At 33.9% G+C, this 26,531-nt stretch overlaps 1 protein-coding gene across 1 annotated transcript in view; it reads right to left on the bottom strand.

The window, feature by feature from the left end:
* The window catches only part of LOC142321208 (rhodopsin, GQ-coupled-like), a 302,038-nt gene that overhangs the window by 31,893 nt on the left and 243,614 nt on the right, over positions 1-26,531 (bottom strand). Inside the window, exons 5-6 of the mRNA XM_075359205.1 lie at positions 23,288-23,549; positions 12,881-13,080 (exon numbers count right to left, since the gene is read on the bottom strand). Of these exons, the coding sequence (XP_075215320.1) occupies positions 12,881-13,080; positions 23,288-23,549 (462 nt within the window). The remainder of the gene's footprint in view (positions 1-12,880; positions 13,081-23,287; positions 23,550-26,531) is intronic.

The raw sequence follows: 26,531 nt of genomic DNA, 5'->3' as shown, positions 1-26,531 counted from the left end.
AACGTACTATAAATAGAAGGAGTTAATGTTTGGAATAAAAAAACATTTGTATGTATTACTATATACTCCCTCCTCTATGAATCATGAGACCTTGCCGTTGGTGAGGGGGCTTGAGTGCTCAGGGATACAGAGTAGCTGGACCGAAGGTGCAACCATATCGGAGAGGTATCTGTTGAGAGCCAGACTAAGGAATGATTCCTGAAAGAGGGCAGCAGCTCTTTCAGTAGTTGTTAGGGGCGTGAGTCAGGACGACTTAAACGGCCGTATCAACATCACTCAGTCCTCTGAGTACTGCGCAGCTGAAAGCAATGGAAAACTACAGCTGTTTTTTTTTTCCAAGAAAATGTGGCTCTCTGCATTTTCACATACCAATAATGGAGGCGCCTTCCTTGGTAAAATATTCCGGAGGTAAAATAGTCCCCCGTTCGGATCTCCGGGTGGGGACTACTAAGGAAGGGGTCACCAGAAAATTAAAAAATAACATTCTACGAGTCGGAGCGTGGAATGTTAGAAGCTTGAAAAAGGTTGGTAGGCTAGAAAATTTAAAAAAGGAAATGGGTAGGACAAATGTGGATATAGTAGGAATTAGTGAGGTTCGGTGGGAAGAGGAAGGCGACTTTTGGTCAGGTGATTTTAGAGTAATTAACTCAGCGTCAAATAATGGGCAGGCAGGAGTAGGTTTCATGATGAACAAGAAGATAGGGAGGAGAGTGGAGTATTTCAAAACGCATAGCGATAGAATCATTGTAATAAGGATAAAATCAAAACCTAAACCGACAACGATTGTTAACGTCTATATGCCTACAAGCGCCCATGATGATGATGAGGTAGAGTGTGTATACGAAGAGATTGATGAAGCAATTAAACACGTAAAAGGAGATGAAAATTTAATAATAGTTGGAGATTGGAATGCAAGCATTGGAGAAGGCAAGGAAGGAAATATAGTGGGTGAATACGGGCTGGGCAAAAGGAATGAAAGAGGGGACCGACTTATAGAGTTTTGCACGAAGTATAATTTAGTAATTGCCAACACCCAATTTAAAAATCATAATAGAAGAATATACACTTGGAAAAAGCCAGGCGATACTGCAAGGTATCAGATAGATTATATCATGGTTAAGCAAAGATTTAGAAATCAACTGGTTGACTGCAAAACTTACCCTGGAGCAGACATTGATAGCGACCATAATTTGGTGATAATGAAATGTAGATTGGGGTTTAAAAACCTGAAGAAAAGATGTCAGATGAATCGGTGGAATTTAGAGAAGCTTGAGGAAGAGGAGGTAAAGAAGATTTTTGAGGAGGACATCGTAAGAGGTCTGAGTAAAAAAGATAAGGTAGAAAATGTAGAAGAAGAATGGGAGAATGTTAAAAAGGAAATTCTTAAATCAGCAGAAGCAAACTTAGGCAGAATAAAGAGAACTGGTAGAAAACCTTGGGTTTCAGACGATATATTGCAGCTGATGGATGAACGTAGAAAATATAAGAATGCTAGTGATGAAGAAAGTAAAAGGAACTATCGGCAATTAAGAAATGCTATAAACAGGAAGTGCAAACTGGCGAAAGAAGAGTGGATTAAAGAAAAGTGTTCAGAAGTGGAAAGAGAAATGAACATTGGTAAAATAGACGGAGCATACAGGAAAGTTAAGGAAAATTTTGGGGTACATAAATTAAAATCTAATAATGTGTTAAACAAAGATGGTACACCAATATATAATACGAAAGGTAAAGTCGATAGATGGGTGGAATATATTGAAGAGTTATACGGAGGAAATGAATTAGAAAATGGTGTTATAGAGGAAGAAGAGGAAGTTGAGGAGGATGAAATGGGAGAAACAATACTGAGATCTGAATTTAAGAGAGCATTAAAAGATTTAAATGGCAGAAAAGCTCCTGGAATAGACGGAATACCTGTAGAATTACTGCGTAGTGCAGGTGAGGAAGCGATTGATAGATTATACAAACTGGTGTGTAATATTTATGAAAATGGGGAATTTCCATCAGACTTCAAAAAAAGTGTTATAGTTATGATACCAAAGAAAGCAGGGGCAGATAAATGTGAAGAATACAGAACAATTAGTTTAACTAGTCATGCATCAAAAATCTTAACTAGAATTTTATACAGAAGAATTGAGAGGAGAGTGGAAGAAGTGTTAGGAGAAGACCAATTTGGTTTCAGGAAAAGTATAGGGACAAGGGAAGCAATTTTAGGCCTCAGATTAATAGTAGAAGGAAGATTAAAGAAAAACAAACCAACATACTTGGCGTTTATAGACCTAGAAAAGGCTTTCGATAACGTAGACTGGAATAAAATGTTCAGCATTTTAAAAAAATTAGGGTTCAAATACAGAGATAGAAGAACAATTGCTAACATGTACAGGAACCAAACAGCAACAATAACAATTGAAGAACATAAGAAAGAAGCCCTAATAAGAAAGGGAGTCCGACAAGGATGTTCCCTATCGCCGTTACTTTTTAATCTTTACATGGAACTAGCAGTTAATGATGTTAAAGAACAATTTAGATTCGGAGTAACAGTACAAGGTGAAAAGATAAAGATGCTACGATTTGCCGATGATATAGTAATTCTAGCCGAGAGTAAAAAGGATTTAGAAGAAACAATGAACGGTATAGATGAAGTCCTACGCAAAAACTATCGCATGAAAATAAACAAGAACAAAACAAAAGTAATGAAATGTAGTAGAAATAACAAAGATGGACCACTGAATGTGAAAATAGGAGGAGAAAAGATTATGGAGGTAGAAGAATTTTGTTATTTGGGAAGTAAAATTACTAAAGATGGACGAAGCAGGAGCGATATAAAATGCCGAATAGCACAAGCTAAACGAGCCTTCAGTAAGAAATATAATTTGTTTACATCAAAAATGAATTTAAATGTCAGGAAAAGATTTTTGAAAGTGTATGTTTGGAGTGTCGCTTTATATGGAAGTGAAACTTGGACAATCGGAGTATCTGAGAAAAAAAGATTAGAAGCTTTTGAAATGTGGTGCTATAGGAGAATGTTAAAAATCAGATGGGTAGATAAAGTGACAAATGAAGAGGTATTGCGGCAAATAGGTGAAGAAAGTAGCATTTGGAAAAATATAGCTAAAAGAAGAGACAGACTTATAGGCCACATACTAAGGCATCCTGGAATAGTCGCTTTAATATTGGAAGGACAGGTAGAAGGGAAAAATTGTGTAGGCAGGCCACGTTTGGAGTATGTAAAACAAATTGTTGGGGATGTAGGATGTAGAGGGTATACTGAAATGAAACGACTAGCACTAGATAGGGAATCTTGGAGAGCTGCATCAAACCAGTCAAATGACTGAAGACAAAAAAAAAAAAAAAAAAAAACTATATACTCACGTATGTGATACGTACAAATCAGTTGAGGACACATGCAGATTTTAATTTGTACAGTTTAATATACTACTCGAATAATACAGCTTTAATATTTTAACTGTAAAGAATCATTCAGTTATTTACTTAACATTTCGAATATTAATAAAAATGGAAAGTTTTGTTTAAATTCTTCAGTTCTTGTATTTTGGATCGAATGCAAAGTATGTATTTCAGATCTAATTGAAATGTTACGTTTTGTATGTAGAATCAGCATTTTATTAGTTTTCATTAGGTACCTATTTAAATTGGAGTTATATTGATGTAAGGTTCTAATAAGCTTTGTTGACGTAGTTCTATTTACTAAAGCACGCTAAAACCATAAAAAAAATTTCTACAGATTTTGTGATTATTATACTTTTATCAATATATGCATTTATTGGTAACTAAATCTTTAGGTTATTGTAAAAATATTATCATTCTTCTCTTGTCGAAAAAAACATTTTTCTTGGATTTTCTCAATAAATTACCGAGTGGTGGAAGAACATTTTTGTATCGATTTTGTAGATTTTAAAAATGAAGGGAAATTTATTAATTTTGATAAAGTTCGCTAGGTCTAAGTTTAAATTGAGGTTCATTTGATATGTATGAATGTATATACGCGTATATATGTTTATATATATATATATATATATATATATATATATATATATAAACATATATACGCGTATATACATTCATATATATATATTCCTATATATATATATATATATATATATATATTCCTTTGGTCCCAAATTTGACCTTTGACATTTTTAATGATTCTTAATGTATTTTTAATTTTTCCCTTTTTCCCTCTAGGAACTTCCTTTTTTCCCATATTATTTTCGAACATCATTTTCAGGTTAATGATTCTTTAATGTGTCCAGTGATTCTCTTCTGTGTCCAGTGATGTCCATGACGTCATGGAATTTCCCGCAGCAGCTGTCAATCATTCATTCTAAACAAACAATATGTTGATGTATCATTAAATGAACAATAATTGGTTGTTTTCATATGTATTCAGTATACATATACATATTAAAATTAATATGTGATAAAAATTTGTTCCTTTTTTGTTTTTGTAAAATTATATAAATTAAATTTAAGATAATATTGCTACATTTGACCTTTGATCCATCAGCAAAAAATTAATAAAATCTGTTCTTGTTTTATAACTTTACCAGGTGAATAGTGAACAAGCACTACATTCTCGTATATTAAAAGCAATATTCTGTTGTATTAGACTTGAAATTTTCTCCAGTTTCAAGTTTAATTCTCAAACCTACAACAAACGTATTTTTATAGCTTCATCTTGTTGCGAATAATCAATCACATATAGTGGATGATTGTTTTTGTAATCTGAAAATGTGTACTGCGAATTGGTATTTTTATAATACGACTTCTGAAATTCTGAACAGTTTACATAACATCATCTATCTCCCCCGTAAATCTTCAGATGGATAAGAGGTTGAATTTATCTTCACTTTAATATTTTTCACGTTACAAGAATCAAATTTCGACGGATCTTTAACAGCGTTATCTTTCCTATCCGTTTAAAAACGTACAATAACATAACGCGGTTTGTCTAACTGCGATGGTGTTTTTACATTCCATGTAAAATATCCTCAAACAAATTCTATAAAGAATTTGTTTGAGGATCTGTTGGATATTCTTGAAGTCCCAATTTCTAGATTCCATAGTACCTCTTTATTTTTATCTATCAATTTGACCAGTCCCAACTGATATTCAGGCGCCGCTTTTAAATATGGTACACTCCGTACGATTTCTGTTATTTATAATTTAGATTTATGATCTGAAACTGTAGCGCGTATCGCGTTTACGTTGTTATTAGTACGTTTCAACACTAATTCTTGTCTATTGTTTATGATTCTTTTATAATCTTCAGCAAAACCTATCAACATTGATAATGGTATACTCGAATAAAAATAAAATTGCCATTATTGTCCGTATAAATTTTATTATTTTCATCTCAGATCCAACCGACACATTCAGCCGATGAAAGTAAAGAATTTGTCATTGAAAGTACATTTTTCTTGATTGTTGTAACACCTACATTTCTAGTACTGGACTACTTCATGCCTGTTTATAAGAAATTTAATCTCGTCGAATAGAAATGCATCCGCAAAATTTACCAAATCTGATGTTATTGATTTTCTCTCATTGTCGCCAACAAGTTTCCCATAAACAATCAAAAAAGTATCACCGGAAACCGTATATACATCCGGCTGATTTACAGCGATTATAATTTCCGCACTCGTATCGAATTTATTTACATATGGATAATGTTCATGGCATTGTTTATACGTTAACGATTAATTTGGACATTCATATTTTTCAACACAATCAATTTATTGTAGAATTTTTATAAGAAAATTAATTTTTTAATTTCAATAATGTATTGCTTAACGGCGGATAGATTTTAATTTTCCATTTACGATCTCAAGTTCTAGGGATTTTAACTTTTTAATGCTTTCTTCACTCAATTTGTAACGTTTTTTAACAAAAACAACGTCATCTTCGCTGTCGGATATGTGAGGCATGTTGTATCTATTTATGATGAATAAAAAATCAATTACAATAATTTATATTGTACATAGGTTGAATTACCAACAACACGCTGACTTGTTCGCCGCGCAAATTTAATAAATTGTCGCTTGGATCGGTCAATTGTATCTCTAAATTGCTAATTTCTTTCATATCTACCGGTACAAATATAATATTTAATGTATATTCTTCAATTATATTACCGGGGTGGGTGATTAATGAAAATGAATACAAAATATTGTCTCGATTACATCTTTGAAACTATCCGTAAAAATATTCCCTTTTTCCGTATTACATTTACAGGGGGTATATTTATCGGTTGATCCGATATGTGAGTTAGATTCGGTTTGTGTAGTCTCGATCCATAACCCATTAGGCTACCGATAATGCAATCTTTATCTGAAAAATCTATCCAAACTGTACTTTTAATTTCGGTCTATTATGTGTTGTTATCTTTAATAAAACGGTATATTTAAATTTTTTTCATTTCGGCTTGTATACATTCACCGATATTTTCAACCTCATAAATGCCCGTCGGTATGGTTATGTAATGTTTTTTAGTTACCATATAATTATTATATTTTCATCTTTTTTTACGTCCTCAACAAACGCGAAACACAATTTATTGTTTTTATTTTCTTCGACATTTGGAATACTGTTCTGCGTTATCAACTATTATAAACCCATATTATATTGTCCTTTTCAAAAATCGATTGGCAGCAAATATATGTTTTTCTGATCACCGAACTATTAAATGATAATAGAAGCGTCATATCATTAGTAAAAAAAAAACAAACAAATATTAATATACTATTCGCAATAATCCACATAAAAACTCTAAACATAATCGACCAAAAATTACATCATCATCGGCTTAATATCTATTAATGTTTTATGCTACGTTAGATTCTCTCAAATAATTCGTCAATCCTGTAGGGGGCTGCACATCGCCGTTACTATCAAAATACTCTACATTTTTATACATTTTTTAAAACAAATCCAATGTGTGCCGAGTCCGTTTGAAGAATCTAAATTGACTACAGCGCGTTCATTTTTTCTAATCTTTTTCGGTAATGCATCTCGCATAAAAACACATCTAAAATGTGGAATTTTCAACTGTTTTGCAAATTCAACCAATTGGTAATCATATAAAGCACGTTTCGGTATCGAACCTATTATTTTGTTTTTTTACTTTCATTATTAAATTTTTTATTAGCAAATTTTTTCTTAATAGTATCCCCCGCCTTTCTTTAATTTCACTCAACCCCAAATTTAGATTTAAGTTTCATCTCGTTAGTTACACCAGCGGTTTCCACTTTTATGCTACTACGCCTCCCTAAAAACATTTTTTTTTCTGCATCTCCATATCTTTTAATAGATATAATAATATAGACACGTTTTAAATAATAATAACCTTATTAGAAGAAAAATACTGAAAACTACAATTAACAGAATAAAATTTTGCTATATCAGTACGACCATGCATATTTATTTTTATATTAAATTATTAATTAAACTACATCTAACGCATACAAATTTAATGCGAATGTTGTTGTTTATTGACACAAAGTCTATAAACTCTTGGGGGCAATGTGGACTTTGTGTGGGCTTAGTGAGTGGGCTCTATGTATCACTCATTTCATCAGTTTTTAATGATTCTTTAATGAATCCACTCATTCCATCAGCTGGAATTCCAGCTGATGAAATATATTAATTTTTATTTAAATTTTCTGGACTCTTTTAAAATTTTTTATTACATTTTTTACAATAAACAGCAGTCGTTAAAAACAACATTTTCAGGGTTAATGATTCTTTAATGTATCTAAATTAGTCGGCTCGAATTCGGGACAACAAAATATATTTAACCACATTTTCTACAATAAACAGCAACCTTTAACAACATTAATGATTTTATAATGTATCAGATTTGTTGGATTAATCACTTGAATTTTATTTTCTATATATGTTGTAAAGGTAACTTTCATGAGATCGTCTTAAGGTGGCAATTTATCTCATTATCTATATAATTTTCAACTTTTGTTTTAAGCAACGTAATTGCATCTTTCATAAACTTTGGAGTTTCTTCAGTTATCGTCAGTTTTTCAGCCATGTAATTTTTAATCTTTACATCATAGTCAATTATCGCGTGATTCAATCTTTCCAACCCGACAAACTGTTCACTGAGACTTGTTGTGTATTCATTAAACATAATTTTAGCTCATTTAAAATTCACTGCATCACCATTTTCAATCGGATCAGATACATTACACAATCTATGATTTTTTATATTATAATTTCCATCTTCAGACATTAAAAAACCGATCCCTGGAGGACCTCTTACCGCCTTTTTATCGCCTAATTTTAAACATGACATTTCTATATAAAAATAAAAAAAAAACGTAATTTGGTATACATCTTTATGTTTAATTTTTTTGTGATTCGAGTTGATAAAAGCGACCTTTTAAAATTTCATTTTTACTATCAATAAATTCATATGTAACCGGTCGAGATTCAGCGTGTACCGTATGTATTTTGTACATTTTTCCAATTCGCCATATACCCCTTTTCTGTTTATATTTGCTTATGCGAGCAGCATCGCCGACTATAAATTTCACTTTAAATGGTCTCATATTTTTTATTTACATTTTTCAACACTTGCGATACGTTGCTGCTATTTACATCTTTCGGTTTAATTTTTATGGCTCAATGCACGGTATTCTTGTACTCATCTACCAAATCTTGCAGCATATCGATCCATTTATAACACCCCTTTTCTGTAAACTTTTTCCACATCTTCGTTTTCAACGTTCTGTTGAAACGTTTGACCATAACAACTTTTTTATCGGAAATGTCGAATAATGGGTTATGTTATATTGTTTCATCAACGCTTTAACTTGCGGATTGTAAAATTCCCTCTCCCGATCCGTCTGGAAAAGTTTCATTTTGCATTTTTTAATATCGGTAGCAAGGGGGATGCGACTTCTACGAGGTCTGTAAATAAAGTAATGAGACTAGCTTTTTGGCAGCCAAAGTGGCAAGTTTTTAGGTGGTTTAATGCATTTTCACCTGGCCGGTAATCAGTTGCGGACAATCCACGCTCTCGAAGATCGTTAACGTCAAAAAGTGACGATAATGTTGAGCGAATCATAACTTGATACGGTACGACCGACGATTAAACTGTCAGAATGATTGCAGAAAAATTGAATTTAAACCATAACACAATTCATCAAATTTTGACAAACGAATTGGACATGAAAAAAGTTTGTGCAAAATTGGTCTCAAAAACCTCACTGTTGAACAGAAAAACAACAGGATGGAAGTGCGCTACAACCTTCTAGGGCGAATTGAAACTGATCCTGATTTTCTTAAAATGTTATTACTGATGATGAGTCTTGGATATTTGAGTTCGACCCAAGAACAAAAAGCCAGAGCAAGGAGTGGCACACTTCAAGCTCACCACGTCCCAAAAAAGCAATTATGAGCAAATCAAAAATCAAAACCATGCTAATTTGCTTCTTCGGTAGTAATGGAACTATCCATAAGGAGTTTTCCTACAGGACAGACTGTAAATCAATATATTTACCGAAAAAAGAATTGCCCCCTTGAGACCAGCCATCAAAGACAACTGGATGTTATATCATCACAATGCACCTTGTCACATTGCACTCTCAATTAATGAGTTTTTGGCAAAGAAAAACATTCCTGTAGTTCCTCAACCACCTTATTCATCTCAGCTGAGTCCCTGTGACATTTTCCTGTTCGCGATTTTAAAAGGACACCATTTTGGAACAGTAGAAAACATAAAAATTTGTAACCGACCATCTGAAGATATTCTGGTTTCTAAGTTCCAATACTGCTATGAGGAGTGGTTTTTCCACTCCTCATAGCAGTATTGCGTGGCTTGCCGAGTATTTAACTATTTGCGTGGCTTCCCAAGGGAACTATTTTGAAGGTGATACGAGTCCATGAACAATTGGATTGTAAATAATAGGTTTTTCTGGACCAGTCTCATTACTTTATTTACAGATCTCGTATATCCGTTTTTTTCTTTAACGGTACAGCGTGTGCAAAATTAGTAAACTAATCGTTAACAGTTAACAAGTATTTGTAACTCTTATTGAGTCTCGAATATGGAATCATTACGACTAAGTCTTCTGATATAAGTCACTCAGTCCCTTAATATCGCTTTTTCTATTTGGATAATTGCGTCGGGTCGGCTTATGCAATTACGTATTTCGCTAAATGCAATTTCTTATATTGTTTAAGAATAAATAAATCTTTACTTTTTCATCTACAGTTTTATAATAATAAGTAATTAAATTACTTTTAGATGCTCTTTCTAGAATTTTGAATGAATTTGAGCCATAGACAGCTCTGGTTCGTTTTTTAGTAGTTTTTATAATCATTTTCTAAACATACACGTTTGAAATTCATGTTGTCTAATAAATGAAGAAAGTATTGTATAGTATTGTATTTATATTATTAAATATGCTATTGCGCATGCGTTAAAGACTGTAATTTACATTAAATAGAGATTAAAGATCAATGCTATATCTGCTATTATTATTATATATATTAAATTAAATTTATTTAATTTTCATTAAAACAATTATTTTTCATTTAAAGATTCATCAACATATTGTTTGTTTAGAATGAATGATTGACAGCTGCTGCGAGGAATTTCCTGATGTCATCGACAACTAAACTGGACATCGAAGAGAATATATTAAAGAATCATTAACATAAAAATGATGCTATCAAAAGAGTGAGGAAAAAAGTGAATTTCGCTGATAAACGGAAAAGGGAAATTCCCAGAAGGAAAAAGGGGAAAAATTAAAAATACTTTAAAGAATCATTAAAAAAGTCAAAGGTCAAATTTAGGCCGAAGGAACCAGTTATTACTAGTTATATGAATTCATACAACTCTTTGGATGATTGAAAGTACGACCAACAACATTTGAGGTCAGAAAGGAAAGAGCCAACTCTGATATCGACAAGAAACGAAGGGTTCTTGGTTGGTGATTCTCGGGTTAGTTGCAAATCTTATTTACTGTCCGTGATTAATTCGTTTTTTATTATTTACCTAGTTAAAGAAATTACTAACCAAACTTCTCAATGTTTAGAGATATTTATGTTACCGACAATTTTAATTTAAAAAATACCTTTGTAACGTTCGTAATTTAATATGTAGAAGATTTATCATAACTCAGCTTGTTTTACCTTAAACATATGAAAAATAAAATTACAAATAATTTTTATCTAATGAATGTATAGAATAAAAATAAAAAATTAATTAATAATAATTATTTCTAAGTCCCCAGATGACTAATCATAATACTATTTGAAGCTCATCAAAAATTTTCAACGAAAATGATTAACTGATAAATTAATTAAACGAAGATTGGTTTCCAAGAGAAATTTACATTTTGTAACTTTTCTGATTATTATTACATTTCTTTATAATATAAATTGTGAAGAACCTTAATATGCATACCGATTTACCAATGGCTTACTTTTATATACTGCAGTAATCTTTTGTAGGTTTACGACCTACTTACTCCAACTGATTAACCCTTAACAATTTCTTAGTATTAACAAATAATCTACTAAATTACATTCTGGTAGCAAAGATTAAAGATTAATTATTACCTAATTGCTGCTTAGTATTAATATTATTTTCTCTTTTCGCCTACTTAATGCTTTCAGGTTTATAAAAATATACATATTGACTAAAAATATTTATACAAATAATTTTATGGTATGATACTAATGATTTAATCAATGATTGAGTTTTTAAATATACCTCTCTAAATTTTAGATTTTCTAATACGATTTTAATCCAAAACGTACATCTTTTAGTATTAGATCTTTTTTTCAAGTTCATTATTTTTTTGTGAGATAACATATTACAATTATAGTTAATAAGATAATAAATAATTTATCAGTATAATAAAAACTGACGTTTATTCTTTTTTTTCCGGTAATTATTCTTTTTATTCCGGTTTATTCTTTTTAGCCTCCGGTAATTACCTTTCAGATAATTCTTCAGAGGATGAATGAGGATGATATGTATGAATGTAACTGAAGCATAGTAGATCTTGTACAGTCTCAGTTCGACCATTCCTGGGATGTGTGATTAATTGAAACTCAACCACTAAAGATCACCGGTATCCACGATCAAGTATTCAAATCCGTATAAAAATAACTGACTTACTAGGACTTAAACACTGGAACTCTCGACTTCCAAATCAGTTGATTTGGGAAGACGCGTTCACCACTAGACCAACCCGGTGGGTTATCGTTTATTCCTGAAAATTGTATTTATTTTACATGCAAGTTTCACTTATATTTAAGAAAAATTCCTATCTATCATTAGCTAATTCGAAATAAATTTTTTTATGGAAAAATATATTAAAATCAAAATAATTTGTAATTTGTGTAAAAATCTTTTAAAATTTTCCTCGGGTTATGCATCTACATTGAACAGTAATTTCTTTCTCACTTACGGTATATTCTAAAAAAATTAAAAAAAAACTTAAGGTTAGTTAGTTTTAATTAGTAGAATTTGATATTAGCTATGGACTAATTTCTTTTTTTATAAATATTTTCAGCGCAAGTTGTGTTCTTCTTAATAAGGAAATTATAGGCACTTTATAATAATATTGAAATCTATAATAATTTAAAAATAAGATATTAGACTTTTAAAATTAAGTTGATTTAGAACCGTTCGTTCTAATTATATAAAATTCAATTTAAAGAGATGTAATATATTGTACAGCTTGTTTATACACCAAGCTTAATTATATTTTAATATACAACATTTAAAACTAATTTGGTTTCAATGAAAGTAACCCAGAACTGTAATATCTTGAATTATTTAAATTAAAAATTCATTTCAGGTACTAATAAGAAAAAAAAGAACGCTACTAACTTTAGCAAAAAATGCTGGAAGCGCTGATACCCATGGTGTAACTAGACCTTGATTACCGAATTGCCCGATGAGTGTTACTACAGCATATGGAGTCCATGAAAGTAAAAACAATAACACTAACGTTAGTATGATTTCTGCTGTACGAATTGTAGAGGATGCAGGTGCTGTCGGTAGAGATGAGGTAAGGGGTTGTCGTCCTCCTAAAAAAAATAAAAATAAATATATATATATATATATATTTTCATAAAATAAATCGTCTAGCAATATAGCTTGTAATATTAACATTAATACAAATTTAATCATTTATTGAAAATATTGTTTGCAAACAGTTATTATAAATTACTTCCTAAGCACAGTACTATAACCAATTGTAAATAATCTGAATAAATAAATAAATATCTAGTATATATATATATGTTTATAAACTTAATTACCAATTATATTAATGATGTCGCTACGTCGAAGGATATTTTTAATATAAAGTTTTAAATCCTACATTAGAATTAGGTTTTTGATATTTTTCTCCTGGTGGTAACTCACCGAAGAATTTCAGATATTAAATAAATACATTTTTTTATATATATTATTCATCGTTAATAAAAGGAGAAGTATATGAAGTAATTATATTATATTAGTATATTTACCTGTCTATTTTTGCTATAAATACAATTTTCTAAACTATATTCATAGTGTAATATTGTGAGTTTTAATTATTACTTGCATTCTAAAGACTTTGCCCGTAGAAATTTACTTTAAAACATTTATTAATAACCGTCCGTTCCTTTATTTCAATAAAACCATCATATATTGATGGATTGATGGATATTGGAGTAGTTTTCAATAATTATTTTACCACCAGGCCCTCTGCCATTATTGGAGTAATTTTCAATTATTATTTTACCACCGGGCCCCCTCCCTTTTAAACATAGATGCAGTTCGATCACCTTTTGTGTAAATGCTCATTTCTCCTTCTGGTGTAGAAAGTTTCATCTTTATAAGAGGGAAATTGTTTTGTAACTTTAAGAGAAATAAAGAAAAATATATAATAATAAATAAAAGTTTATATAATAAATAATTATAGGAAAGATACACAATTATTCAATAAAAAAAAGAATAATTTAAGGGAAGACAGGGAAACACATCTCGGTTACATTTCTAGTCTAATTCCATTTGAAATAAACCTAAATAAATTAAAATTATAACTATTAAAAATTATAATTATAAGTATTATTATCACCAATTTCTAATATATTTTTTTTTGGAGGGTTACGGGCGTCGACTAGTTTGGTCATTAGTCCTTTTCCCAAACAAAAAAAAAGAATAAAGACAAAAAACTTTTCCTTCCTGTTAATAAAAACTAACAATTATTTAACACATTTGTGAAAATAAAATATATCAGAAAACTTAGAAAACCTTTGTTGAAAACATCACATTTGTTTATCGCTTAGGTTTTCTCTTAGGTCATCCATTCCTACTTCTTTTCTCCGTCCTTCTGACGGCCTCCTCCTCTGATGACAGGATGTCTAAGGCCTTGGAAATGGTATTTCCATCCTTTTGCGATATCAGGGGGGTTCTGCGACTAGTATCAGGTGATACCATCTTAGAGTGAACATTGTTGTCTCAGAGTACAAACTTGATGCCCTCCCCAGTGACATTTTTGGGGCGGCTGAAGTAATCGCCGTCTCCGTAGGAACCCTCTGGTCTTTTCGAGGTTTCATAGCTCCATGTTGTATAATTTCTATATCAAAGGCTTTCTCTATCGTAACTTCAACCTGCATCCTTGCAAGCTCAGACTACTTCTGCGTTCTTGCCTCACCTTTCTTCATCACCTTATGACTGGTGTATTTGGCCTTTTCAGATGTCTCCTTAATACCCTTATGTCACCTTATTTTACGTTCATTGGTGGCTGTACGCGGGTTTTACTGATTCTTTTTGCTGAGGAAATTCTATCCTAGTATTTATGATTCTCTAAATCATAGCAGCAAGGCTTGGGGCAAGAGCAGAAAGCAACTGCTTCACGTTAACTTTGGCTTTGCAGATGCCTCTTCTGCATAAGTCTTGTCGGTTGAGGTGTTCAAGTGCTGATAATTTTCCTTGTTTTAATGTCCTGAATCGCCATTTCGATTTTATAAACCGGACAATTTGAACGGAAGTTGTGGTGTCCTTAGCAGTTGACACAAACTCGAGAATCTTTACACGGATCGCTTTCATGACTTTCCGCTCCGCAAACACAGATTTCTTCCCTTTCATATCTGACTGCTGTTTGTTCGAAACACAGGCACTATAAAAATCTTAAGGTTGTTGTATGAATGTACGCACATCTAGACGATCTTTACCAGTACGTACTTTCTCGGACAGTTTAGGTCTGTTGAACACACATGCAAATCAGAAGGAAGAACCTTACCATTTCTCCTGTGGTCACCCTACTGTATCACATCTTGGCTTGACAGTTCCTTTACTATTTCTTCTTCCGTGCAGTTATGAAGATTGTGGCAAACAACAGCTCCTTTCAATGAGGTCAGTGTGCTATGAGGTTGGAGAAACACAAAGAACTCAATAATCTTCTTTTGAATATTGAAGTTTTTGGGTTTGATCTCATTCATGATTTGGATGAACTGATCGTTAAAAGAGTTACGTATTTCTTTGATAGGACCACTAGCACAGTTTGTTATTTCCCGAACAATCAAGAATGGGCTGACGTTTTGGAAGTTACCATTATCTCTAATTATATAATGCTTTTTTGGCGCACTACTATACACAAAACCTTATCGACTTTTCAACTCTTTTCTAAGTTTATCTGTATCCACACTTTGTTTCCTCTTCGCTTCTGGAAAATCGGATGTCTCTAGAGGAGGGTATTTAAGTGATCCTTCTGCCACATTTAATTGTTCATGTTTCTGCATGAAATGCTGTTCCCTTCTGTAGCAAGGCTAGCCGCCGGGGATACACTCACTCCAGGGCTACTAACTTGGAGGTCCGGCCCGTTACTCCGGTGGAATTATCATACCTCCTGGATAAAATGGATATTCAGTTTCTGCACTGACTCCAGGTTTCTATTCACCGAAGCTTTCACGGTTCCCCTGCACCGACATAGATGGGCATCTTATTACATGTTTACCATAGCGGTTGGCATGTTGACAATGGAAGGGTCTCTATTATATCTGCAATCACATCGACTCTACTTGCCACATCGCCAGCTTTAAAGATTTGTTAAATCTGTATCCAAAATCGTTTACTAACAAACATGGTCTGAGGAGACCAAAAAGTTCACTCATATAATGAACTGAAGTTGGGAACAGGCCAGGTTCGTTGTTATTACCAAACATCAGGGAGTCCTGGCTAGGCGGTCGGTAGAGCAAGCTAGCCCTGGCCAGCTAGTTTAATATAAATATTTCAATTTAAAATTTATTATGTTCCCAACTTTGCAAATTTTTTTACCTTTTTTTGAGTAAACTAACCTTTTCATTAGAAACTTGTAAATTTAAACTTTAACTTGTTACTTAACTTATTTAGATTGTTTACTAGTCGTGTTTTTTTTTTTACAAACCATCCAAGTTATAACTTATCTTATGCATTTTATAACTGAATAAGTTCTGTTAGAAAAATTAGTGACTATACAAGATGAATAAAATAAATAAAACTTTGAATAGACTAAGTAAGGTGGAACTTTACATAATCAAGTTAGTAAAACTTAGATTTATTAGAATCTTTTGTTTATTGTGAGTTAACTAGAAGTATTTTGAGTAGGTCATCAAAGTCTCTTAAATAATTAGATTTATTATTTTGTAGGAAAATATATTTTAAACGTTTATTGAATTTAATAAGGGAGCTAATAAATTCTTAAAACCCACTGCATCTACTATCTATAAAACAAAAAGTTACTTTTCGAAACTATTGTTTAGTATTTATTATTAATTGTATATTTATACAATTACTATACGATCTGTTGTAATAATTTCATTATATATATATATATATATATATATATACATATATACATATAAAATCGATAGTTGTGGATTACTTTTAGGTTTCAGCTAGAATAATCCGTATGTTAAAGAATATAATAATAGGGCAGCGAAGAAAGCACGAGAAAAAAAGAAGGTTCAAATTTTTGTTTTACATTGAAGGAGAATATGTATATATCCACACAACTAGAATGATGCAGATGCAATGTAATAGAGTGATAATTAAAACGTGTAGAGGTGAAAAAAATAAAGATTTTATAAAATATAAGTACAGGACGTATACGTGGGACGTCATACGTGGGAGTGCCTGTTATGACATTGCTTGAAGCAATTTATTTTCCCAGAAATGTTTTGAAAAAATGTTTAATTATTAGGTAATTGTAAGAGATGTAAAGTTTAGCTGACCTATACGCGCAATTCATCTAGTATCTAGTATTCATAGTTTATTTTATATTTTTATCGAAATCGAATCAGTTTCATTATTTCTCGGTTATGGCGAGATACTTTATTTATTAGCTATTATTATACGTAATAGTAAGTGTATTATATATAGTATAAAATATTATACATATATAATGTGTATTATAATAATATAATATTAAATAATAGTATATTATATAATATTGTATAAAATATTGATGTTTTCAGGTGTGATTAGTTCAAACGTAATAAAAGTATTGGTAAAAAAAAGGCCTGACTTGGAGGAAAATTAAAGTATATAAGTATGCAAGTAACGAATTATGCAGAAAAAAATATTCTGCATTTAAAAAAAATTTTATTTGAGAAGCTGACGGTGGCATTCTTTCAATCCCCTGGGCCAGTGCAACAAATTTTATAAAAATCGGTAATAAATTTCAAAGATATCAAGAAAAACGTAACAGGCCAAAAGAAGCAATAAAATCCTACTTATTATCCCTCATCCTTGAATGAAATTTCCCAAATACATAACGAAAGTGACATACTAGTGTAGTGGAATAATCTAATAACTACAAGTATGTAACTTTGATTCCAAAAACGACAAAGATGAAAAAAGGTGTTTTTGCCTTAACCCCTTTCTGGAGTGTGAATACGACCGAATAGCAACAGAAAATATCTTAGCTTTCTAAGGGGCGTTAAATTTGATGAAAAATATTATTAATTCTTTAGTAAAATTTTGAGATATTCATAAGTACCGAATCGCCATAACCTGCTGACCATTTGTAACCAAAATTAAATTGAATTAATGGCCTACAACAGAAATCAAATTTTATTCAAATCATTCCATCCAATCTGGAAAAGTAAAAAAAAAATATCCCTTCACACACCCGTACGTATACACATCTTTCGGAATTTTAAATTGTGTTTTTTGGCTGAAGAAGTATATGAAACGTCAAGATCTTCAGAAACCTTTTCGGACAAAATTTTTTCTGATTAGCGTAGTTTTACTCGTACAGCGTACTACAGAGATTGTTGCCAAATGGCTTCGACGGCACGTAGCACTTTAAAACCTTATGGTAGCCCTGAAAAGGGCGGTTTGAGGTTTTTGGAGTGATGACCTTGAAAAGTGCCATTCATGTGTTTTGAGAGGTAGCCTTGAGAAGGGCTGTTGGGTCCGGAAGATAGTCTCTGTCGATGTCGGCTCGGTTGCAGTTGGAGAGTTGCGGCTCCTCCGTTGGAATCGAACCGAGCTTCCCCTCAGCGGCAGTTGGGTCTCCTCTGCAGCGTAGCAGTGGTGGCCCCCTGCAGACCTGCAGTGTCGGGTTGGCGTCGATTGTCTCCCACCGGCGCGGCCGAGGCGGTTCTTCCCGAGAGATCCCATGCTGGGCCGGCTCCTGCTGATGAGCCCACCGGCCAGGGCGCTGGCCGGCGGGCCCAGCGACCATAATTATGTAACGATAATATTGATAGAACCGCATTTACATGATTTTTATGGGAAAATTTTTCCAATTTATACTTTAATTCAACAATTTCTAATTAATGAAATTTCGGTACTTTTTTGTAACTTTTTCAGTAGTTAAATAAATAAAAGAAGAGTATTTACATTTTTTTTTTATTATTTTTAAAACTTTTTAAAAATATTTTCACGTTGTCTATTAATATAATTTTATTTTCAGTTTCAATTTTTTTATTCGTAGCAGAAGTTTTGTTGCCAGATGGAATATCATAAAATTCCAATCTGTGTACAGCTGAATAAATGTTGTTCAACGGTAATAAAATTTTTTTTGTTTCTTTTTTCAAATAGTTCATATAGACTTACATAATATTTTAAACTTTTGAATAATTTTACATAATATATAGAATAATAATAATTTAATTTTATGAAACATTTAAAAAAAGTTTCATCTTTGGGATAATAAACTACTAGTACACTATCGTACTTAAAAACGTTGATTAATCTCATCTAAAATTTGTAATATTTTACCAAAGTTATTGTTAAAATTGCTAAGATTGAAGATTTATAAATTATTTATTGAAATTTAATGAAGAAATTTAAATATAGACTAAATTTAAATATATATTTTACAGTAGAGAGAGTTTTTAGATTACTGAAAATTTAAAACATCTTTTTCAAAGTACAGTTTCTAGTAATACTGTATTCTATGGTTATGAAATACAAACTTTTCCCTTGTGAATGAGTATTGTGAATTGAACGAGAAAACTTATTTTGTCTTGAGACCTGCACTCATCTCGGCAGTTTTCACTAAACAAAACAGATGGTTTTTCAACAGAGTATAGTTTTCTTGACTGGAAACTAGAACAGTTACCAGATTTAAAAAAAATATTATGTAAGTACAATTTCCACAATACAACATGAATCTTAAAAATATTTATCGGTAGTTTTTTATGCATTGATTTTATTCAAACTATTCCATTTTACTCGTACTAAAAATTACCGATTTTTAGTTTAATTTTCGATAATAACGTGGGAATATTAACATTTCAACACAACAAATAAAATATTTTAGTAACCAGTTTAACAGTAATTAGGCTTAATAATACTAACTTTGCATTTAACAAAACAAAAATCTTTTTTATCTAGGTGGAGTAGAAGGCTTTGGGCCTTCTACACACATTGTGGTTGCATGGAAATCTTTTTTATCTAGGTGGAATAGAAGGCCCAAAGGACTTCTCAATTGAATTTATAAAAATACTAGCTGTACCCGCCACGCTTCGATGTGGCACATTGTGGTTGCATGGATGAGAAATGAGAAACAAAACAAAGCATACGTTTCATAGAAGTTTAAGTTTGCAATACTTGTGGATATACAATATTTTTTGTTTTTCCACCGTCTGCGTAGATATAAAGGTTATCTGGTTTGCCGACTCGGGAACACGCACATACAGTTGTCCATGTGAGAAGGAATCCGCATCTAAATCTAAACCACACAATTCTAAAGATTGACCTTGAGCTTTATTGATTGTGATTGCAAATGCCAATCGAATTGGGAATTGCAATCTTTTAAATTGAAATGGTGTATCGGTCGGGATCATGGGTATTCGAGGAATGAGAACATCTTCACCTTTGAAAGGCCCCGTTAAAATCGTTGCTTCCACTACGTTATTCATCAATTTCTTAACTGGAAGTCGTGTGCCGTTGCAGAGTTTTGGCTGATTAATATCCCGCAACAGGATAATTGGCACACCTATTTTCAATTTTAATATGTGTGGTGGCATCCCTAGCAGATCAAGTGAGTTTAAAAATTCCGTTGGATAATTAACTACTTCACCTGCTTCCTCAACGGTGTCTATCGACATATATGTAATTTTGAATGCTGGATTGAATAACATTATTAAGTTGATAGAAATCTTCATTCTTTGCGGCAAGGATAGCTCGTTCACTGAGCCAATCGTGATTTCTATGATTAATTTGAATATCAGGAAATACTTTTTCGATCAGTTCTTCTTTCGATGTTACTAAATTACAAAAATTATCAGGAAATGATATTCGTCTAGACGTCTCATCGTTTCCAATGTCCATTAACTGTCGTGAGAATACCTCAGCTGATGGATCATTCTGTAACTGGACACGCATATTCGTAGTCAAATGTACGTGTCGCCACAGTGTTGAATATTTCAGGCAAGCATTTATTTCGTCTGCTGGTGTCGATCGAGAAATTACAGTCAATGTTTGCCTAAAATCTCCTGCGAGCAATATCAGAGCATTCCCGAATGGTTGAACGTTTCCACGCAAATCTCGTAACGATTGATCAAGAGCTTTAAGCGATTTTTTATGTGCCATCGTACATTCATTCCAAACAATGAGTTTTTATTTTTGTAATCCTTTTCCCATACAGAATGCTTTGGAAATATTGCACGTAGGAGTCTCGATGATTTGCATGTTTAATGGCAACTTCAGAGCTGAATGCGCAGTCCTTCCACCTGATAACAATGTTGCAGCTATTCCAGACGAAGCAAGAATTAAGGCTATGCCATTTTTTGATCGAACCGTTGCTAGAATCAATCTAATGAGGAATGTTTTCCCAGTTCCTCCTGGCGCATCCACGAAGAAGGTCCCCCCAACTCCGTCATTTATCATTTGCATTATGCGATCATAAATGCCTTTCTGTTCACGCGTTAATATGGGAATGTTTGATTGGACATATGACTGAAGATCACCAATGTTGTAACTCTGTTCACGGCGTAAATCCACATCAAATGAAGCAATCGCAGCAGGGAGGGTGCTGACATTCCCAATTGACTAAGAACTTTATTTGCATTAGCTAAGCACTTGTGTTCAATATTTATCAATGTTTCATTATAAATGCCTTCTGTAAATTCAGACAAAAGTGAATATTTAACCTAACAAAGGATTTTTTGGTCATTATGTAGGGATATTATTTTCTGTGTATTTGGTTATTTCGACTTTTTTTGTTTGCATAGTCTTAAGTCTATCTGGGCTATAAGAAAGTTGGGTATTTTAATTTATTTACTGTATCATCCTTCTTTGAGGCTTTTCTTTTTGTTTTGGTGTTTTTTTTGTTGATAAAATACAGATGTTTTAGCTGTTAAATATAATTCAAAGAAATTTGTTACTTAATCAGTTGTGATTTTGTTTACATTGGCGACGACCAAACGGGCTCTTTGTGATTGGTCATTGTGTTTGACAGCGGCCATCTTGCATTGATCTGATTGGTTTTCCTTTGTTTACATTTCCATCTGATTTATTAGCCTCTTATTTATTAAAAAAACTGTACAAATTAAAAATAGATAGATAGATTTATTAAAAATAGATGAAAACAATCTTTGATGCGGGTTATACATCGTGCTAGTATTTGAGCTCAATCGGTGCAGAACATTTTGAGTTTTTCAAGCGTACACAAACGAACTTAACATTTTCATATATATATAGATTTCTTAACAGCTATTGATGTTTAAGTTTTATGTTGCGATAATATTGACAGAACCACATGAAGTATGTGACAGTAATTTTAAAATTTTGTCCTGTTTTCAAGATTTTATATAACAAGCCTACTCATGATTTTTATCAAATATCAACTTTATTCTACTTCTTTTTGTTTGACAGAATCTTTTCTTAAATAACAAAAATTTGTAAACTGAAAATTTTATGTATTGTTTTCAATTTCCAATTAACTGAAAATTTTAAAGGCATTATTTTCAAAGATAATCAGTACCTGTTAAATGCGTAGTGATATTTAAATTTAAGCGTATTACGTCCCTGTAAACTAGCTAGCCACAATCTAGTTTTACGCTCTGACATCCTTTTTCGCAATCAGGTAAATTTACTGGTTTCCTTTTATCGTCATAACACAAGAATTCTAGTATGATGAAAATTATTTAGTGATCAAGAATCACAGTACATTAAGTTATACATATAGTTCGTACCTGCCCGGACAACTGACCCTGCAGTAAACTATTGGGGAGTACACGGGTCCATTAAGTCTTACCCTTCTTGAAGCGGAGATGGTTGATTCGTGCGCCCATTGATTGGGCGTTAAGAGGAGTTCTGAATTAGACAGGCGACTAGAAATGTAGATGTGTGAACAATAATAAATCTTGTTCCTTGATCTTGGATGAGCAGGCAATTAGCCTGACAATGAGACAGCTGGTGCTGTATTTGTTGGTGTATTGTTACTGACGAGTTGACGTTACCGCACGCAAAATAAGCGGATGACCACAGTTTTCCAATCAGGATGAATCTGCACGTGACTTAATTCAGTCCCTAAGCTGTCAAGCATTCGCATTTTGTATTCATAGTTCTTCCAAACTATAGAAAAGGTTTCAAATCTCGCTCACTTCGAAAAAATTTCAGAGTTGTTAGAAAATTATTTACCTTAGCTCAAAAATTAAGTCGTTTTTCACAAAAAGATGCAGGAAAAGTTACTACAAAAAGTAACCTGCACTTGCTGGAAAATCCTCCTTGGGTGAAAGTCTTATCGAAAAAGTAAACTCTCATTAGTTTTTAGCTATTATAAAAAATAAATAATATTTTCAAAATTACCTTTAATTGCTTTAATGGCTGACATCTCTTTTCCGTGTTCAAATATGGCAGTTAAAATAAATACATAACAATATGTTATAATTGTAACAGGTATAAGAAAACCAAAAGTTAATAAATATATATAATAAGCTCTATTTGCTGTTGTTCTTGTTGTGTAATCCCAGGAACATGATGTAAAAAATCCTTCGGGTATGTAACGAGACCATCCAAACAGTGGAGGCAAAGATAATGAAAAACAGTACCACCAAGCGAATACGCACACCTGGAAAATAATTTAATATTTTATTAGGATATCTAAATAGAAATTCATTACAAAAAGAACACAAAGATAACAATAAAAATATTAATTATACCAATTAAGACTTATTTTTATTTACATGACTCTAGAAAATGAATTTAATAATCATATTTTATTGAATGTTCACAACACATCTGACATATTCTAAATTCAGCCAGATTACTGTAAATGAGTTATATTAATAGCTGTTTCAGCGATTTAGCTAACCCCTATTCTAACTAGGGGTCATTAGCTTGATCATATAAAACTACTGGTAGACCAAAACTGGAAAGCTTTAAATAATGTTTTATTTCATTTATTATTTAATATAATTTTATAGTTAATTCGTTTTTTAGCTCCACTTCTCTTATTATTAAGAAAATCCCATGGCCGTCAACCAGACTCCCAGTTCGCCAAACTTCCACGTTTCAAATTGCGTGATCAAAGGATGCGTTCACCTCCCTTTCGTGGATGCAACCCACCTGGCTTGACAATCCCTGCAGACAGTTGCGTTGGCATCGTCCTTAGACATACACTGATAAACTTGCGCACGAGCTGCCACCAGCTGTTGAAGTGGCGGCATTCCAGTCACCAATACCACCGCCTCAGTCAAGACAGAGTCGTATGCCGACGCCACCTAAAGAGCCATACGGCGCTGTACTCCATCCAACAGTCTTCTGTTACGTCCTACCGCCATGGTTTTCCTTCATACTGGGGCGCCATAGAGGAGGATTCTTCGACATACGGGATCTTCCAACGTTAGGTAGAAACTAACGTTTCTACCAAGCAGACTGTTCTTGACAGTCTGCTCGGCTTTCTCACTCACCTCATAGACGTGATGAGTGAATGATCGCCTATGGTCCAACCACACGTCAAGATACTTGGTAGCCTCCCATGATTGGACCATCGCTCCCTCCATCGAAAGGAAGGGCAGTAGTAGCCGCCTTTCCGACACTGGGACAAACAGAGATTTATCGCAGGACAGATGGAGTCCCACCCCGGCCATCCACTCACCGACCATTGCGATAGCGGCATTCGTAGTACGTGTCGCTTCCTCCTCCGTCTTTGTTACCACCACCAGAGCCAAATCAACAGCGTAGCCGATAGGGTTGACACTCCGCGGTTACTGAAACCATAGGTGGGGACTCACAACGGAGTCCTGGGGAACATCACACGTGGACCGGAACCAGAGATCAGCGTCACCAAGCTTGTATATCAGCTTACGATAGTCTTCTAACATCCTCCTAAGATAGGTGCTCACATCCCAACCCCTCAGCGCTCGAAAAACGGAGTTCCCGCTGACGGAGGCATTTCGGTCGTCGAGGAGTATCATCACCGGAATCCTGCGTGTCCTCCAAGTGCCCGCCGCTGCTGAATCCACAATATTCATCACCGCTTCGACTGCATCGACCGCCGACCGCCCTGGTCGAAAGCCATACTACCTCACGTGCAGCTCCATTCACTATAATCTCCTCATGCAGCCTGGAATCGAGAATCCTCTCAAAAGGCTTCGTGAGATCGTAAGGCAGAATAATATATACAAAGTGGGCGCCTCCACAGTACCAGGTTTCTTCACCAAGATCAACTTCGGCCACTTCCAATCTTCCGGAAAGGAACCATAGCGCAGCATGTTATTTAATAGTCGGAGGATCTCCTCCACTAAGATGCTGACTACTTCGAGCGGTATGCTATTCGGGCCAGGACTTTTGTGTAGTCTCATCCTTTGGGGATTGGCCAAACCTTCCAGTCGCAACCCGGTATCTCCGGCCCCTAGGGTTTCCGTCAAAACTGTCGCATAGTTACCTACAACACCTCCTCTTCTTCTGTTTAAAGGCATACCTGAGAGCTGCTTTGGCCGTTAGATACTCCCGACGTAAATCCTCGGAGCGTACAGGGTACTAAGCGTTCGGAGCGTACTAAGCTGATAGCCCCTCCTCCTGGCCCGTGAACGCTTGTGTAACCTGTCAAGTTCCACACTCCACCAATAAACATTCCGTCGCCTCGGTCGGGTATAAGTCATTCGAGAAAGCCTGCACTCGTCCGTTACTATCTCTGCAAACTCCTCAGGAGACTCATCAGGCGGCCACCAATCCTCTGGGAGAACTCGATGAAGCCTACCTTGGAGGTGAAAACCCTCGCTGGATGGTCAATCTGTAACTTGTCAGTGAGTCAAACATGATCCCTATGGTCTAAGAGACTTTCCTTCTTCAGAAGCTTCCAGTTACAATAGTTGCCCTCACGATCCTCCGAAACAAATGCCAAGTCTATGACCTATCTCGATTCTCCCAGTTGGAACGTGACGCTAATTCAGCTGAACCCCAGTAGACTCAACCGCTTACTCAGATAAAACCTAATTGATGATACTCGATCTGCAAATCCGGAGGACTTGAGGTTAAAGTCCCCCACTACCTTCCTGCTCCTATTCCTGGTGACTTCTTCACCTAGATCGTCCAAGAAGGAAAAGAAATCCTCTATGTCGGTGTTGGGCAAGTGGTAGCAGCTGTATACCACCACGCCAGCGAGGTCAGCTCACAAAATTCCTCTCTCTGATCCCCAGCTGACCACTGGCACACTAGCCAATGGGAGCCCAATGGCCGCCCCAAAAGTTCGATCCATCATCCCGTGAGATCCCCCACCATCGCCTTGTTCGGCTCAGATATCGGGATCATGTGTACCGCTTCTCGCTGAGCCACCTCCCAGAACAGGTCAATGTCCTATCTAAACCTGCTTGCATAAAATTGAAGGAACCTCATTTCGTTGTTGAACATCCTCTGACTCGGTGGCCCTCCATATCACACAGCGTCACAACATGTCGCTTCTGTGCATCGCTTCTGCCAGTGACCCGGTTTCTCACAGGTAAAGCATAAATCAGTTCTATCCGGGCCCGAGCAACACGACGCCACATGCCCCACTCCCGAAAACACTTATCCTCTACCTCCCTAGGTAGAGGATAAGTAGGATATACGT

Source organism: Lycorma delicatula, chromosome 3 (genome assembly GCF_047948215.1).
Source record: "Lycorma delicatula isolate Av1 chromosome 3, ASM4794821v1, whole genome shotgun sequence".
In the NCBI taxonomy this organism is placed as follows: domain Eukaryota; kingdom Metazoa; phylum Arthropoda; class Insecta; order Hemiptera; family Fulgoridae; genus Lycorma; species Lycorma delicatula.
This window is presented reverse-complemented; position numbering and strand designations above follow the sequence as displayed.